Source organism: Rhyacophila brunnea, unplaced genomic scaffold, assembly GCF_057557595.1.
Source record: "Rhyacophila brunnea isolate RB1 unplaced genomic scaffold, BYU_Rbru_1.0 scaffold_23, whole genome shotgun sequence".
Lineage (NCBI taxonomy): Eukaryota > Metazoa > Arthropoda > Insecta > Trichoptera > Rhyacophilidae > Rhyacophila > Rhyacophila brunnea.
Genome location: NW_028232893.1, coordinates 12,210,157 through 12,229,808, shown reverse-complemented (window position 1 = coordinate 12,229,808; position 19,652 = coordinate 12,210,157). Strand labels below are relative to the sequence as shown.

Below are 19,652 nucleotides of genomic sequence, written 5' to 3'. Positions count from 1 at the left end.
ATTTCTTAAGAATAAAGTCATGTATTAGATATTTCTTAAGAAAGGTGTCTATCGGGAATCGGGAGACTCGACGGCCTATTCTTTTTAGTAAGTATATTAATCCATCCTTGAGTTAAAAATTCTGTCTGAGATTATAAAAACTTTTCGGAAACCGAATAATTTTCGCAAGAAACGGGAAGTGACCCGCACTCATGGCGCCAGAAAGAAGTGCTCTACCAACTACTCCATCAAGATATATATAAAAAAATATATATGAGAATGAAAGAATTTAATGCATAAATGAGTAAACACAAAAATCAAATAAAAAATAACTGCATTATTCACAACAATGTAAAAACGTTGCACTCTTGAATAGTTAATACCTTTATAAAACAAGAAGTAAATATTGAAAGTGAGTGAAATAAATGCATACGTATGGTGCACTTGTTTAGGATTTTGTCATGTGCATATTTTTAAATGCTTTCTTATCAATTTTATTATTGTCAAACAATATTATGACGGGCTTTAAGAAACATTGTATGCTCTTTAAGGTAGTCATGTGTTCAAATTAGTCATTAGGAAGTTTTCAGACTCATGCCGACTTTGATTACAAATGAAATTAACACATTGGGTCTTGAAAATGGAATCTGTAACAGCCTGAAACACCGAGGAATATAGAACAGACTAATAAACACGGTGATAGCTCAAGTAGGTACCAAATACTACAATTCACTTATATTCATTTATATTATTTACTTTGCAGAATTCCGTTTAACAAGAATATAATATATTATAATTGATTATGTTTTTCTTCAATATTAATGAATAGGAACAAGATTTAAGAATACATAAATAGATACGTGTGAAAAACCCCAGAAATTTAGATAGGTAAATTTAATAGGAAAAATCACTTTCCAGGTGAGTGCTCTCGCCTTTAAGCTATGGATTCTTCGAGAATACGAAAAATTAAAAATAGTATATTATGACATTACAGTTATTGGCCAACGCGCCATAATACAAAACTATAAACAGAACGAAATTATAAATAATGCCGGCGATGGCTGAGCGGCGACGCGCCAGGATTATAATGCCGGGTCCACACTGACATGTCGCGCGACAACAACGTTAAATTTTACGATAAGTATGATAATTATTGTAAAATTTAACGAGGTTGTCGCGCGACATGTTGCCAGTGTGGACCGGGCATAATGTCGAGGGTCCTGGATTCAAATCCCTGGTCTGGCAAAAACTCGTATATCGTTTTTAAATAATATGGTTTCGACCCAGAGTATGGACTTAATAGGTTGAGAAATTTACTAACATCAATTTCTCGTAAAACAAAAATTATAAAATTATATTGTAGAATTGTAAGGCCAATTATAATAATGAAATTATAAATAGTCATCAAATAGTTTAAATGCTTTATTACCGATTACTGAAGAAGAATATAAAGTATGTTATTTAAAATTAAAAAAAAAACAACAGGTGTGTCAGTTGATAAAGTCCGATTGAAGCGGACGAAACCGGTCTTGATCATTATTAAACTATGTGGAATGAATAGGTACCTACTTACTACATATTGTGTTTAATTTTAATCAATTATTACTATAACAGGCGTCCAGGCCCAATTGAATAATGTAGTAGTAGAAGTGAAACAATCACAGCAACACCCAGACTTGAGCATATCACATAATATAATTATATATTTTGACCTCGTCGGAAATCGAACTCTCCGTATGATATTGATAAACGTGTGCCGCATTGGATTACGAGAGTCAATAATGTAAGGCTAGTAAAAACATTGCTACTGAAAAATATTAAAGCAAATGTTTACAACCTGTTGATAAAAACACAATAATTATTCCAGAACACAATGCGAGGTTATCTGGCAACGTTTATGTTACTCAGAGTTCAAAAGATGCACAAAATTTTATCAACAGATGTCAGACTAAATAAACAGTATACCACAAAAATACTGATAAAACAATTCCATTTTTGAATTTCGGCTCAGTCTTTTGACGGGATTAGAAATGTGAAGTTATTAATAGTCAGTTTATTTGAATTACGAATACTTAGTGATAATACCTATACAATAACAATTAATAAAGTAAGCTAAATAACAAAGATCAGTGAACAACACACAAATAATATAAAGGTAATCTATTTAAGTATATAAAATGCACATAATTAATTAATGCAATTATTTCAATAGCACAGTTGAATATTTCTGTAACTCTGGTAGGTACATATTATGAAATGTCTTCATTTTAATTTTTTATTGTAACAATAAATTATTAATAATACTGTATGCAGCCTATTATAAGGAAAAGTCATTGCTTTATATTTCTAACCAACATTACTTTCAGTCAGTTTCTGAGAGACATTTAATTATTTGCTATAAAAATTAAAAAATATAGGTACCTATTATAATTCAAATCAAATATTAATGAAATTCACTATGATATCACGGTATCGTTCTCTTTGTAAATACAAGGTTAAATTAGTATATCATTATATCAGTATAAAATATTTAATTTAAAAAAACGGTACATGTACCTACATAAGGGAAAAAAATACAGATAAATAAATTCTAATTCAAGAAATGAAAACATTATTTATATTTTCATTTCTTGTAAAATAGAATTCTACCAAGTAAATGCTAACTCAATTAATAAATTCCAATTCCATCAAGCACCCTCAGTATGACAGTATGACATAATATTATTGTGAATAAATAGTATACTTATAAATAAAACAATATAACCGTAAAACACAGTACAAATAACAATAACAATCAATCAAATCATTATTTTTTTTTTAAACATATACCTAAGTAATGAACTTTACAAATTATTAATTTAAAACGTTCATAAAAATAATAAAATATAATATAATCAGCATCATGTAATGTTATAAAAAACAAGTTAAGTACACAAAGTATGTACATAAAAAATGTTTAATGACTGCAATGCTTGAGTGCCTGAAAGCAGGTATTGAACATGTCAATAGAAGAAATATTCAGGATTATAAAATGAATTCGTGGTATTGAAGAATGAATAGCTGTGTGATATAAAAAAACAACGTGAAAATGGTCATGATTTTTCGTCGTTCTCGTGGGGACACGAAACTGGATTTGAACCGGTCGGGATATATAGTCATACATCAAAACTGGGCTCAATGTTGCAACTTTCTTACCATACCGAAATAATGACGTCACGCGGCAATCGAAATAAATGAAAAAGTAGCTTCCGCACATGTGGCGGTGCGACATTTCGGTATTATACCTGTCGAGTGAAATTTGTTGCTTGTGAAGACAGCTTTTTTTTCTCAAACTATAGATTCGCATTATAGCTGTGTGCGGAAGCACATTAAGTAACATGTGTTTTGTGAATACAAACAAAACACAATCGGCATATAATTGAACGTGTTGCAGTTGAGACGAGTTTAGATGTGCGATACGGCTTAGTTTGCTAGTATTGCCACGTACTAAAGTGCGTTTTTTTGGCAGATTATGTACATTATCATGTAATATGTCTAGAAAAATCAGTAGCGGCACAATCGAATAAGTTCTATACGTAATTTAGAGCGCATGTTTTATTTTTATTATTATTTCAATCTAGGAATATTAAGTAACTACCTACCTAGGTACTTTTTTTTTAAAACAAATTTTATTAGCGTTTAATTTTCGTTCTGTAAAAAAAGGAATTGCCTAGTTCAAAACGAGAAGGGTGTGTATATTTATAATTAATATGTAATCTAGAATAATTTGCCTAACCGCAAAACTCTCGTAATTAAGCAAGGCACTATAAAAATAATATTGATAACATGATCAGTAATCACAATATTTAAATGCAAATAGGGATTGCAATACCGAATGAAAATGTCAACACCGGTTTTTCGGTATTTCTTTTTGGATACCGGTATTAATACCGGTATTTCGGCACTGTTCGGTTATCAGGAATACAGCAGAAAACACATTGTGAAAATAGCCGAGAAACTGGATTATTTGTTAGGTTAAACCTCACCAAACCTAACCTAACCCAACCTAACCTAACCTAAGCTAACCCAAACTAACAAATAATCCAGTATATCGGGTATTTTCAAAATGTATGTTCCGCTGTATTCCTGATAACCTAACAGTACCGGTATTTCTTAAACATTAAAAAAACAGAAGTAGGTGCTTATCAATAGGTAAATATATCTATTGAAATGTTTTTAAAATATTTTTTATAGCAAAAACCTACATACCTACATTTATTATGTTGACATTTAAAAGTATGAATTGATCATAATTGTAGAGCTAGTGATTGTTTACAAATAATTTGAAAATATTGATAATTTTAACTAAAGCCCTCAAAAGTTCATCAAGTGCAAATAAGTCCCGGCTGCAGGAAAAGCTTCTAAAATTCAACGCTTGTACAGTCCATCAATAATTATAGAATGATTGAACATTTTTGTCACGGATGTTTTCTATTTCGAAATAATATTATGATAATCGCGACAATTACTTATATAAATATATTTCATGAAATTTGTTTTATTATATTTTTACCTTTGTTTGATTCATTCAATATATTTTCATTTTAGCAGCAAATATTTTATAATTCATTTTCAAAAACGTAAACGAGTGTGCTTTCTTAATACCGAAAATTCCGGTATTTTGGATTATTAAAACTGGTATTTCGTAATTGATAAATACTGGAATACCGGTTTTGAAATACCGGTATTGCAATCCCTAAATGAAAAGTAGGTAATGGTTTATTTTAATGTTAAAAGCAATGTAAATGATTACATAATAATAATCAGAATATTTCTTCAGTATTATAAATGTCGGGCAGAGGCGCACTTAGCGTTAACACCCAGGCAGTAGGATTCAGGGGGCGGCAAAAGTAATATATTATATTATTCAATTACAAAAAATGGTCTTTATGATTAAAATGCTATCGTTGGCATAAGCATGTGTGTCCGAAGTGCAGATTGAAAAAAAATAGTACGTGAATTTTTGAGAAACGAAGGATTCACAAATGTCATCGTTTTATAATAAAACGTTTTGCCATTCGGCTTAGAGAACAAGATGGCGCTGACCGACAAGATACGAGAGGGGAAGCTAGCCTGCCTTCTAGCCTGGAAGCTTAGGGTGGCGAGTCAACCAGTTAAGTGAAATAAACACAACAAAAACTTGATTAATTAAAGAAAATTACCGGTAACAAATATATGTCTGTTTGATACAGTTTAATTAATATGATGATTGATATAATGTAGTATCAAGTGTAGAATTCCATTTTAAAATTATTTTTAGTGTGTTTCCTGAATAATAAAAATGGCTATTTATTTAATATTACGAAGCGTCGTATGTTACATGGCTAGCACAAAAAGGTGTCAGCTAATCTAGTACAAAGCAATATATCAAATGGATTTATTTTAAAATATAATATAAAACGCTAAAAAAATACACGAAATACCATTAACTTCACTTGCGGAACGATAGGGTTCCGTGGAATACTATTTGGGAGACACTATATTTAATTGTAGAACATCGCACTGCCCTTAACCTTAGCGATAGGTAAGAGAATGGAGGGGAGGGTATATCAGGAAATTTGTACGTATGCCTTATCTTATCACTTATCACACTTGACTGTGAAATGTTGTACTTCGGAAATTGGAAATATATGGTGGTATATTAATACTTTGGACGCTGAAGACGCACATGGCGCGTAATGACGAGGCGGCCGATCGATGTAATTAACGTGCATTTTAAAGGTGGTAATTAAAAAGTCATTATCTAGTCAGCAGTGAATAAAGACCGTCCAACCTCTATAGGTCGTATATTATTGAGATAAATTTCATGTCTAAATAAAACACGGTTCTTGACGGTTGTCGTGTCGGTCGGTGTCAGGAAGTCAGCGGCATTTTTTTTTGATAATAGCCGATATACTGGATTACTTATTAGGTTAGGTTAGGTTTTCATTCTTGAATTCATGAATTTTGCGAAAAATAGATATGACCGTATATATGCGGTCATCTCTTCTCGATAAGAAAGCTCACGGCGAACTGTGCTACGGTGAAATGTAATACGTACAATTTACATGTAACCGGGGGGAGCTCCAGACATCCTGGCCTGGGGGCCTGCTTCGGGATGTGGGGGCCACGGCGAGAACTATGCTATAAAATAAATATAACCAAGTAGATACTTAAGTAAATTAATGATAGCCAGAAACGTTGATAGGCACATCCCACACTGTCTTATTAACCAATTTAGCGTACTTTAATTTGTGTCTACACTGATTCCGTAACTTTGTCGAAACTAGACACGCCATATATTTACATAATATACGGTATTATTTTTAACATAGAGAAACAGGGCATTGTATGTATTTATTTATGTTAAAATATAATATTATACAATAGTGTCAGAATATAGATTTATTGTCAAACACGAGTTTTATTTTATAGTAGGGGGAGGCGGGGCTAGTTGTTACGGGGGCATGTTGTTACATCCTAGATAACTCTCCCGTTACAAGATCATGTGGCGTAGGTGTCACACATGAGACGTAAACATCCTGTCTGCAGTCGATGACGAAAGGTCGCCTGCATTAATTGTATGCAGTTGAAATAAAACCATTTTGAGTGAATTTCGTGTCCAAAGCAACTTTTGTTGGCCGAATTTGAAGTTTGATTGTTACCAAACTATAAGAGGTAAGTTTTTTAAAAGTATGCTATTAAAAATCTATATATTTATGCTCGTATGTTGTATATTTATCGAAGTAAATATAATTCCCGTGTTAATATTAAAACAATTTCAATTTTATTTGGGTCAAAGGGGCTAGTTGTTACAGTGAGGTGGGGGCAGGTTGTTACTGTATGAATTAACTCCACTCACTACCACTTTACTACAAATTCTTTGTTTCTTCTTTATTTGCAATAGGTGGGTACTTATCAGTGGCGAAGACTCCATACTAGGCGATTATTTAAAGCCTACCTTCTTAAGAAAAGTAGTTTTTATTTTCATATTAACGTATTTATATAATCACAAATAATAATATATTCAATATGCCCCAAAGACATTTATCGTATAATTGTCATAATTTTACGATCTTTTCCCATATTTCAATAAGCACCATCTATGGCATCTCTTGAAAGTTTAAAAAAATAAAACACGCCGCGTTTCACTTCACATATTGTATAGGATTATTTTTGCGTTAATCGACGGGTTTTTCAATATGAAGTTTTTTTCTCATAATTTCAAAATGTCTGGCGTCCCGCATACAAATGTGCAAGCTGTTTCGTTGGCGCTTGCGTCGCGAGAGCGCATTTATTCAAAATAATTAATAAAAAGATAATTTAAAAAAATAATTTCTATGCCATTAAATCACATTAAATATGTATTGATAAAAATATAAAATAATTTATCTCGTGATTTTTATTTATTCATTAGTTCACTCGTTAGACAATTTAGATATCTGATATTGTACCTACCTAAGTCTGTGTTTTAAATATAGAAGTATTTTAAAATGTCTAGTTTTACGGGTTAAATTATAAACTGTTATGGAACATAATACATATACAACAACGGATATTTTCATACATGATAGGTAATATATTTTGAGCGTATGTTACGTTTATAAATGTTTAGGAAAATACATAAGTAATTCAAGCTAATTGCTTAGTTTTATGAACTAATTATAACAAACCAATTAAGCTTTTGAAATTTATACGTTTTAGCGTACCTATTCATATTGGGTTATCTTCTTATTTCCCGCAAATATATCTGACATGCATGGTTACTACCACAGCCTACCTCTTTCAAAAAGTCACCCTTCGCCACTGGTACTTATACCATCTATTTTTATCCTTCCAGATTACAATCTTACAATGGTGAGGACAAAAAAAAAAAAAAACCGATAGAGGTAAAATTTCCCAGGAAACCGACAACAAAGCGGCTAAAGAAATAATTGAAAACAGAATATCTCTTATAAAAAAAGCTGCCCAAGCATACAAAGTAAACTATATGACCTTACAATGTTATATTGCACATAAAGAAAACCGTCAGACCACTTCCAAGTTAGTGGGGTTACGCAAAACCTCGCCAGATATTTTCTGTCGATCAAGAAAATGAGCTTGCAACATACATAAGAAAATGTAGCAAAATATTTCATGGCCCAAGGAACTAAGAAACTGATAAAGAAAGTGGTGTTATCTTCTTCGGACGCAGAGAATGAAGAATGCTTCTGTTTGGAGAATTATACTTTCTTTAAACCTGGGCAAGAGTGGATCCAATGCACAACATGCAAAAATTGGGCTCACATTTCCTGTATTCGTGGGGATAAAGTTAATATCATGTGTCAGAATTATGATTTTAGTGACTAAATATAAATGCAAAGAAAATCACAAGCAAAAAACTTACTTTTACATTCATTTTCAATTATTGTTTTAGTTGGTAACAACGTGCCCCTACCCTGTAACAACTTGCCCCCGGCTGGGGCACATTGTTACACTTTTCATTTTTTGTTTTTAATGCTATTGTAATTTTTGTAAGGTATGTAAGGATACAAATAAACAGTATTGTAATAGCTAAATGTATGTAGAATTAGTAATAATTAATATGATGTGTCTTAAGATAAACTGGTCTCAGATATTTAACTTTTTATTTTTTTGTAACAACTAGCCCCGCCTCCCCCTAGATGTTTCTTTATTGAATTGTGATGGTAGATATTTATACCGATATTCGAAAAACCACGAATTAACTCAATTTGCTTTTCTCGAGAAATAATTGTAAATGAGATATTCGAGAATTTTTCATTTTCGAGTGCAATTTTATTTCAAACTGGCACAATACCTCAGACATTACCCCGAGTAAATATGAAGGTTTCATAAAAAGCATTTAAGACTTCAGTGAAACGGCAAATAATTTTCAACTTTAGGCGCGACGAAATTTTGGACTCGCTGGCAGTCGGAGAGCGAACGTCGAGGTGTGAATATGTAAATTTGTTGCGTGATGGCGACGGGGGTATTAATTCTTAAATCGTGTAAAGATTACTGAAAACGTTACCCATTTCCTTAAAAAAGAAAACATGTCAATGAATATATTATTATTGTTACTAATAGAACAATAAACAGAACATTAAATGGAAGCATGTTGGCTTTATATGACACATTATATTTCGTTCGGTATGCGTCATTTGCACCCGCGACCCGCAATCCGCGCATCGCCTAGCCACGATCTTTTTAGACCATGCCTCAACTGAGGTATAGCCGTAACTATAACAAATATAATAATATATTCATTCTCTAAAAAGAATTTATAGGGAATTCTCTAAAAATCAATAAACGAATCTCAAACTTTTTAAAATCAAATAATTATTATTCTTCAATTCACAAATTTTCGCGTAGATATCGAAATAAACAGTCGATAAATGACAGAATAACTTTAGAAATAATAATACGTATTATTAAAATAATAAATCAGGGCAGATTTTGGTAAGAAATTTACTTATCTGTATATATATATAATTATATAGTCCGTAATGTGACAAACCAAATTGACTAGTTAACTTAGGTAATTACAACAATTTAATACCATCTGTAATTAAATTAAAAACCGCTTTTGTCCGTCAAGATGGATTTCACTAACGTAATTGTATTATGATTTCACTGATTTGTATATAACTTTATTTTACTACATAATATTTTAAACTGTGTTTACATGAAAGCAGTTATTATGTTATCAGTTAAGACTGCAGATACACGGCATTGCAGTTGACGTGCGTCGACGCAGGTCTTATTTGATACCAATTTCATCCGACTAGAATCACCAGTTAGATAAAACAAATCCAACTGGTGATTCTAATCGGATGAATTTGGAATCAAATAACACCCTGCGTCGATGCACGTCTACTGCAATTCGGTGTGTCTGCAGCAATGGCATTATTAATGGACAACGCGCACAATACAGTAGCTACCAAGTTAATTCGCGCATGTTGAAATTCGCACATGGATAGGTAGACGTCACACAATTTCCATTATGCGATATCACGCATCGGGAATTTGTAGCAATATCACCTTTATTGTAATGGCGTTAGAACAGTGTTTATAGTGTCAATGTTCATTTGAGCGGACTCGTTCGAACCGAACCATTCGGCAGACATGACAAAAAGCATCGAGAATTTATAGCAATATCACCTTTATTGTAATGGCGTTAGAACAGATTATGCCATTCGGCAGACCCGACAAAAAAGTGAGTGTCATTTTTTCCCCCAGATATTTCGTCCATATTAATGTCATAGGTCTGCAGCCTAAGTTTTGCCGTCTCTTCAACTTTTAAACACACTAAAAATAATATAATATCATACCTAATTACCAATTCAAACAATTATTGTTATATTATGAAATACTGTAGTGTAACGACAGAGCACACAATATGAGCAAATTAGTTAAATATGGCAGTATTTTTGTCGCATTGTCAAATTATTTATTACTTACAATGTGTTACTATTTATGACGGTCGTTGAAGGCGCAGGTGCGCGTTCTAATATTACATCTGGTACAATTCTCACGTTGATTTTACAATGTGTATTTGATCCGGAGCAAGGACTTAGAAATTGGATAAATGGTTGACAACCACTTATCTTAAAAATTATGTTAATATAACTTCTACTTCGTCGATGCTCATATGGCTTGCTTAGAAAATGGTTAGGTACTATTCACACTGTGGTAAAAAGAGTTAAAAATCTATGATCCCATTATAAAATGGCAATTATATTGAATCTCTGAAAGTCCAATTTGTTGGGAGCCTACAATGACATATTAATGTCATTGAGAGCCTACGATATAACTAGGTCAATAAATAATAGATACTTCGCAACTGTTCTTTCTTTTTGTCAGTATTGGACCATTCGATGCTTTATCACTATTTGGAGTATTTAAATGACGATTGGATATTATACTACCCTCCACGTAACCTTGCAGTTTGGAATAGGTTTAAAACTTCCACGTATATGGATACGTTATAGGAATGATGGTCAAAGGGCCAAAGTGAATCCTCTGTGATGCCCAGCATGTTTTTTTTTTATCGCGTCGCTATTTCTCGTAAGTAGTCGGCTATTGTTGGCCTGCTTCAATCAGTTGTGTGAGAAAGCCAAATCCTCGCCCCTCTTTTTATTTAATACCTCTATGGATATTACAATGCAATAACATATTTTACCCATGATTTCCAGGGTAATTTTTTCGAAGTTTTTGCCCCAGATTGAAGATGAAGCATATTAGGATGAAATGGGGTGAAACTATACCTACCAATGCTATTTTCAAAACTTTTTCTATCCAAATAATGTAAAGTAGATAAATACAGTATTAATTATTTTTTATTGTGTTTCAAAAAATATTACATTTTTGTAGTGTTAATTTTTTTTCTTACAAATAATGTTATAGCGTCTGTACACGTGAATGGATTTATTTGCACCATTAGTGTATATTTTAAACTATTGCGATAATAATTGTTTACACGTAAAAGTGCTGTCTGTCTCGCCAATCTCATTCTTCAAGAGTAAGCGAGACGCGATGTTGTTATTTTATAGTAAGTACTATTTGACAGGTCGTGAAAATTGGTTAAACTCAAAATGAGTCTCTGCGCACTGTAGTTAGTTTTTTTTACCGACAGGTTCACTACTATCGGTCTACTGCGGTTCAATTGACGCGTGAAAATTCAGAAGCTTCTGAACATTTTCGATACATGCATGCAATCTTGCTACTTGCACGATAATACGTGTTTAGACGAGCATTTTATAAAGTAATACTTTCATTCGATTTGATACCGATAAAAAGTATCAATATTTTTTTTAAATATATTATGATGTTCTTACTTGTAACCTACACACTATTATACCGTCACTGTACAGGCCAGTTGGCGTAACCCTCAAATATCAAATTGTTCAGGAAGTGAAAAAAAACTGTGGGCATTAGATTTACTTTTTATATAAATTATTTTATTACAAATTGATTGGCTTACTCTGTATGTACCCTGTTGCTTACGTATACAGAGGGTTACAGCATTTGGCTGGAATATTTTATGTCAAGTTACAAATGGCTTAAACATGGTTTTGAGTTATTTTGATATGAAATATTTTTTTGGGATTTAAGATACTTGGGCAGTTCTATGTAATAAGTCCATTCTCAAGGTTACGACAGTTGCCCTGTACAGTGACGATACTGGGTATACCTATACCTACCGGTAAAATGTTTTTATTGTGAAGATGAAATGTATAAATTTCAGGAATTAAAACAACACCCAACAATTAGAGAGCAAAATGGAGTTCCAAAATTTGACATCGTCCTGCGCGAGTGTATCCGGAGATTTATTCGGCACTATGATGATGACCACGTTCTCAGCACTCCTGGCTGCTCATTGCAAACTGGTCGACCCTGCGCAGTGGCCGCCTGACAGAAGAGAATACGTCACGGAAGAAGGTAAATAGTTTTTAAAAAGGTTGAGTGCTGGACCGGTAACCACATCCACTCTAGGTACCTATATGTCTTAGAACATAAGTCCTTGTCAGAAATGAGGCTTGTGGATAGAAGAATATGTAAACGTTACGTTAAGTTGATTACGAGTGTGATACCAAATACCGTTCACTGCTAATATTATCTGGTGGATTGGTAGAATATTGCAATTAGAAAACGGACGTTTGAGATTTGAATCATAAGCGAATACTCCACCTTTCAGATGCACCTACAGGAAAAATACGAAGCTTGCAATTTGAGTTTTTATTTTTAAGAATGAACATTTAAAATTGTTTTAATAAAAAATACGTAGGTATATCTAAAAACATTTTTTTTCCGACCATGTCCGATCCTAATATGATCATATGGGCCTCCACAGAGTAGAGATTTGTATTAAAAGTTTTTTTTTTTACGAGAAATGGATGTCAGCCACTTGCTCAACCTATTAGGTCCATACCCTGACTCACACAAAAATTGAAAAACAATATGTGTACCTGCCAGACCCAGGATTCGAACCTGGGACCCAGGGCGTAATATTCCAACGCTTAAGCCGCGCGGCCACCGTGGGCGTTACAAACATTACATAAAAGGAAAAACATTTTTTATTTAAAGTCAAATAAATAGTTAAGAAATCAATAACAAATTCCGTTAATTAATAGGGAACGGAACCTGCACTAGACCGTGTCCAGAAACTTGTACGTATGCAGTTTGCCGAATCACACTTCACACCATGAAATGTTGTATCGGAAATATATAGTCGTATATTAAAGGCCGTCCTACGTCTTCGGGTCGTATAGTAGGTACTGAGATAAAATTCATGTCTAAATAAAACACAGTTCTTGTCGGTTTATAGGAAGCCTGGAAACAAATTTTGAAAATAGCCCATATAACTACCTACTGGATTATTTGTTAGGTAAGGTTAGATTTTCATTCTTGAATTCAAGAATTTTGACAAATCAGAGATGACCGTATAGTGTCTCTACGGCGAACTGTACTATTGTGAAATGTAATACGCACAATTTACAAATAACCGCTGTAGACGGGGGAGGGGGGGGGGGGGGGGGGGAATTTACACACACACACGATTCTACAATTTGATGACTACTGCTATCTCCTCAGGATTTTAAACTAATTGATTTTAACCATTCATACCTGATATATATATGTATATATAAATTTTTCAGGTAACCGAGAGTTCGACTTCATAGTAGTTGGGGCAGGATCTTCGGGATCTGTGGTGGCCAGCAGACTATCAGAAAACGAGGGTTGGAAGGTGCTTTTAGTGGAAGCCGGAGGTGACCCTAAGGCAGTTAATGAGGCAAGTAGTAGATATAACGTCAGAATAGCAAACGAAAGATCTTGGATATCACTACTAGCTAAGTTAAATTACTGACAATAGATTTTCACATATTGTGGAAATTATTTCTTCTATATACCTAGTCTTGTACTATTTGTACCGTATTTTACCTATCAACATATTCAGGCGATATGCACACTCACCATTACCACAACTGACAGAATATAATAACTTACTTTTTATACTTTATATCAACTACTTAAATCAATATCCTACTCCTCGATGGTCCTCGTAGTCCAGTACATAAGGCGATGGCCTGGATATCTGGAGACTTCGGGTTCAATCCCGATGAGGTCATAATATAAGTTATTTTCTCAATGTTCTGGATGTTTATGATTGTTTCACTTCTAGTACGAATTATACTATCAATTCACTACACTACTGTCATTGGGCCTCGTGGAATGTTGTAGTGCTAAATATATGAGTACATTTTTTACTTTTACATCGATATATTATAGTACAATATAGGTACTTAATGGTCGGGAAAGAACATTATTCCTAAGAGCCCTATGCAGAATCCAAGATTTCGATCCTAAGGATAAGTTGCCGAAAAGCATGACTTAACTATAGACTATACTGAGTATAGAGTTAAGGAATCCTTAACCATATACTACTTTTGTTATGAACACGCCCCTTCTGTATTACCATTTACCACTGACAGCTCCTGTCAAAATAAATTCGCATGTCTATAAAACAGTCCATACACTCAAATTCATTTAACAATGTATCTCAATATGGATATTGATAGTGTTAATTCGTTTGGCATGTACTTGCAGAATATTATTTTACTTTTATACGCCAGCCCTAAGAAATACAAGATGCCAGATGATAGAATGACACTTGACGCTAGTGTTACCATGTTAAAAAAATATCTTGCGGTGCCTGTGGAATCACGTATAATGACTTATAACGGAAACATAAGAGTATTATAATTAAATATTAATATGTATTTATAGTTATTGCATTTATAAAATGCAAATGTCATATTTTTGTCATCGTTTAACAACTATAAAATAATTTACCTAAACTATAGGAAAGAGAATTTTTAAATATGGTATTATTTTCAATAGAAATGATCTTAACTAAGGACAATGTTTCTGCATAGTGTTTTCTGCTAAGGAAATTTTAGTTGTGAAAAATGTTTCATCGCTCTAAGTAATCGCACATCTTTTACCATAATTCTTCTACATTAATTGACCACCAGTGTGCTAATTTTGGTCCAAACGCTAAAGCCTCAAAAAATATATATTGTTTGTTGTAGGTATAGAAAAATGGCATTTATGACAAACTGAAACTGACTTCAGTTACTTTTATAAGGGCGTATTATTGTTCATGCATTCGTAAATAATGCAGGAGCACAACAAACAAACGGTCAAGAACCCTGAAATTAATATATAGTACTCTATTTACGACAAATATACCGTAAAAGAAAATCTCTGTTCGTCATCCTATACCTATATTATAGGATAGTATTAATAAAGTTATATAAGTACTTACTTATGAAGAAAACATTATCCATAAATTAAGTTTAATCTTCTCACTGAATAACATATATTTTTTTTTAATATTTCAGTTTCCCTCATTTTTGTACGAAAACTTCAAAACAGAGGGCGACTGGCAGTACGAGACGGAGGCTGATCCGGATTCTTGCCAAGCGATGCAAAACCAGCGCTGCTCGTGGGCGAGAGGGAAAGTCCTCGGAGGCACCAGCGCTATCAACGCCATGATGTATGTCCGCGGAAACCCTGGAGACTTTGACCAATGGGAAGCCAATGGCAATACTGGATGGGGATATAGAGACGTATTACCATACTTCAAAAAAAGCGAGAATATTACCAACAGAAAGATTATGAGGGGCATAGACTATAGGGCTTATCACGGAGAAGGAGGGTATTTAAGTGTTGGGAAATTTGATGATGCTTCTCATTGGGTAAAAAGAATTTTGAGAGCGACAACTGAATTGGGTCATGAAACTCTAGAAGATTCAAACGCTGGGGTTCATTTAGGATTTACTAAGGCTTCTGCTACAATGTACAATGGTGAAAGGATGTCAACAGCAAAAGCGTTCCTAAGACCAGCGAAAGATAGAGCAAATCTGTTCGTAATTAAAAACACATTAGCAACAAAAATTGTATTCGATGAAGGAAATAAAAGGGCTACAGGAGTTGTTCTACAATTCTCTGATGGAACAGAAGTGACAGTCACTGCAAGAAAAGAAATTGTAGTATCTGGTGGAACAATTAATTCCCCACAATTACTTATGCTGTCTGGAATTGGACCAAAGCAACATTTAGAAGATTTAGGTATAGACGTTGTAGCTGATTTGCCTGTTGGGGAGAATTTGGGAGATCATGTAGCAACTCAAGTGTTATATTCAGCTGAGAGTAATAGATCCAAGCCGATAACGGATGCGGATATATCAGTAGGGACTTCTTTGTACTTAACCACCCGACGAGGAATGCTGACGTTTACAGGGACAACCGGATTAACAGGGTTTATAAACACAAACGGAGACGGTTCCCCATATCCAGATGTACAGTTAAACTTTGTCACGTTGCCTGCAAGAAGGATTAAATACGTCGATGATATTGTGTCAAGATTCGGGTACAATGAAGAAGTTCTTGAAGGATACAAAGAAATATTAAGAGAGAAAGATCTAATTCAAGTATTCGTTTCCATGATGAAGCCAGTTTCAAAAGGGAAAATATTACTCAAGAGTACAAACCCAGAAGATAAACCACTAATACATGCTAATTATTTAAAGGATCCACAAGATGTAGAAAGGTTGCTAAGAGGAATAAACGAAGCTTTGAAGTTAGATAAGACAGAAAGTTTCATGAAAGAAGGTCTCAAGTTGACAAGGTTAAATTACAAGAGTTGTTCAGAGTTTATGTTCAGAAGTAAAGGTTACTGGAAGTGCATGATGAAGCATTTGTCTTACAGTTTGTTTCACGCAGTTGGGACAGTGAAAATGGGACCAGCGGAAGATGTAGAAGCTGTTGTTGATCCAAGACTAAAAGTGAAAGGAATTGAAGGATTAAGGGTTGCAGATGCAAGTATTATGCCAGATGTCGTAAGTGGAAACACTAATGCTGCTTGTATTATGATCGGAGAAAAAGCAGCGGATATGATAAAAGTAGATTGGGCTACGAAAAAGCTAAAATCTTCAGAGTTGTAAATGAATGATACTGTAATAATTTTCTTGGGTTCTCTTTGATGCGGTATCCCAAACCTTCACAGACTTGATGACAGACAGATAGAAAGATATGACGATTGGAAACTGGGCATTTCATTGAAGTCTTGGACATAAACCATGGGTGTATATCTAAATCGATAGATACTCACCATATGAATTTTAACTCAAAACTGGATCCAAAATTTGTTTGCTGATTATTAGAAGACTGTAGCTAATCTATACTTCAGAGTGGATACCTCTATAACAAAAGGGTTTGTTAAACAATCTGATACCGATAAAACAATAATGGGAATAGCTATTTGCTTGGCCCTTTGAACATAGCTCTGAATTTTAATATATCTATAAACACACACACAAAAATTAATTTAAATTGTGTTTCAATACTTTGGAAATTATTACAAAAAAGTGGCGAGGGGTGGAAGTACGCTGTGAAGATCCGACATAAATAGTGCAGGTAAATTTTAACAGTAATACTTATTAGTTTTCTATGAACTAAGAATACAAATTGCAATCGAAATTGGTTAGTTTATAAAGTTCAATTAAATCCACATCTATCTTTAAAATTAATACAATTATGTATGATCTAATGGATTATTTTCAGATATTTTTAACTACTATTTATAATAGTGTGCTTTACTACTACCACTACTTCGCCATATTAGATGCTGAGAGTATCAAATGGGCCTCCACTGAATGGAGGTTTTGTTTTAACAGATTTTGTTTTTACTAGAAATGGACGTTAGATACTGGATAAACCTATTATACTCATACACATAATTGAAAAACAATATGTATATTTGCCAGACTCAGGATTCGAACCTGGGACCCACGACATTATATGCCGATGCTTAAGCCGCGTCATGCATTTGCTTTAGGCAAGGTTTAATTGACTTTAAAAACTAATCAATACTATGCAATGCAATTCGTATTCTTAGTTCAATGAAAACAGATAAGTATGACCGAAAAAGTATACACTATTTTTGTCGGATCGCTCTTAGCATACCTAAGAAGTGTAAAAGCTCTATTCATGTAAAATCTTCACAGCTTACATCCACCTTTCACCACTGGAATAATATATGCTCTAGAGTGGGTTGCTTTGTCACAAGTGGATTAATAAACAGTCTGAAACTAATATAATCACATCATGAGACGTCATGTAAAAAACGTAAGCCTGCATTGGAAATTCACAGCAATTCTTAGCCTGGTGGATAATCTCATACAAACTTACATACGTCTTTGTTACTGATTTTATTTTTAGTTTTTTATATCACAAGTAGGGATTCCAATCCCGGGATCCCGAATCCCGGGATCCCGGGATCCCGAGCTATTTTCGATACCTATGAATCCCGGGATTGATAAACATAATCCCGGGATTTCGGGATTGATTTTTTTTATCCATATTTATGGAAAATAAAATAAAAGCGAAAATATAACAGAAAAAATACTTTTAATAAAAAATAACTACATTAGAAATAAACTGAGTTTGAATGAAGTTTGATTTATACCCATGTGTAGGTTGCCGATTCATTTTATTTTTTCACATAAATTATTAAAAATTGAAAGATTGAAAAAAAAAAAAACAATGCTTCGCACTATTAACAAAGTTATTCCACCATGATATCATACGTTTTACGGCAGTTTCAGATTTGGATGACTAATTAGATTTATGAAGCGGAAAGGCCATAAGTACGCCACGATTATTTGCTATACTATTTTAAATCTCGCTAATCCATTCATTAAGTCTTTACTATCAGAAACAGCAATCTCCTATTAAATTCACATTATTATTGATATTACAATATTATTTACTCCGTTAAACTTGTGTATTTCCAAGATTGAACGTATACAATATTAACAATAAATGTCTTAAATAGTATAAATTATACTAGATTTATTTTTGACCGATTTTATCAATGTTATTTGTAAATATAAAAATTTTATATAAACAATGGAAAAAATGCCAATCCCGGGACCAGTCCCGGGATCCCGGGATTGTCAAATTGTAATCCCGAAATCCCGGGATCAGAATTTCGGCTCGGGATTGGATTCCCTAATCACAAGAGTCTTATATGCTTTGTCAACAGCGTATTGTAATGATTTATTTCATGTATATAATATATCTACTACATTTTTTTTTAAATAAAGAACATTTTAATAAGATTGGTACATTTTTTAATCGATCAAAAAAACGTAAAACAAATACCTAAGTATATTTTTAGTCTTGTTATTGTTGCAGACAGGACATCATGACCAACGTGTTGATCACGGGGTGGATTTTGGTCATTCGTTCCTATAGGAATGGAATCGTTAAAATGTAAACGGGCTATTTTCTATGTAAAGTCAGTTGCAATAATAATATAAGATATCAAAGAGTACATCATGGAATTTTATACTGAGCCATTTTTTGTGACCCAGGATTCGCATCACGGCATCTTCAGGCGCTATGCGTACTCACCAATAGCGAATACACACTTTCAAAATACAGTGAAATTATTAAAAAAATGTTTTAATATTTGATTATATATTTAGTAGGTAATAAAGTTGTAAGCTTTTTTTAAAGGTATTTAATTACTATATAAAAAAGAATTAACTGTCGTCGTCAGTGTGCATTTACCATTGGCGAGTAGG

At 33.3% G+C, this 19,652-nt stretch overlaps 1 protein-coding gene across 3 annotated transcripts; it reads left to right on the top strand.

The window, feature by feature from the left end:
* The first annotated feature begins 1,988 nt into the window (after positions 1 to 1,988).
* On the top strand, positions 1,989 to 19,188 carry LOC147069507 (glucose dehydrogenase [FAD, quinone]-like). Of its 3 annotated transcripts, none has more exons than XR_015071166.1 (5): positions 1,989 to 2,134; positions 12,245 to 12,438; positions 13,656 to 13,789; positions 15,402 to 18,281; positions 19,088 to 19,188. XR_015071166.1 is itself a non-coding variant. In XM_085950428.1 (4 exons), exons 2-4 carry the CDS (start codon positions 12,279 to 12,281, stop codon positions 17,004 to 17,006), a joined length of 1,899 nt encoding a protein of 632 aa, XP_085806554.1. In that variant the 5' UTR covers positions 1,989 to 2,134; positions 12,245 to 12,278; the 3' UTR covers positions 17,007 to 18,575. The 3 variants fall into 3 exon arrangements, 1 of the variants encoding a protein (XP_085806554.1); XR_015071167.1 differs by having other exon boundaries at positions 15,402 to 18,297; positions 19,086 to 19,177; XM_085950428.1 differs by lacking the exon at positions 19,088 to 19,188 and having other exon boundaries at positions 15,402 to 18,575.
* The last annotated feature ends 464 nt before the right edge of the window (positions 19,189 to 19,652 follow it).

Coding starts and splice junctions, on each gene's coding strand:
- LOC147069507 (XM_085950428.1), top strand. CDS start 12,279: ATGGAGTTCCAAAATTTGACATCGTCCTGCGCGAGTGTATCCGGAGAT. Junction 12,439..13,655: donor AGAATACGTCACGGAAGAAG/GTAAATAGTTTT, acceptor TAAATTTTTCAG/GTAACCGAGAGTTCGACTTC. Junction 13,790..15,401: donor ACCCTAAGGCAGTTAATGAG/GCAAGTAGTAGA, acceptor TTAATATTTCAG/TTTCCCTCATTTTTGTACGA.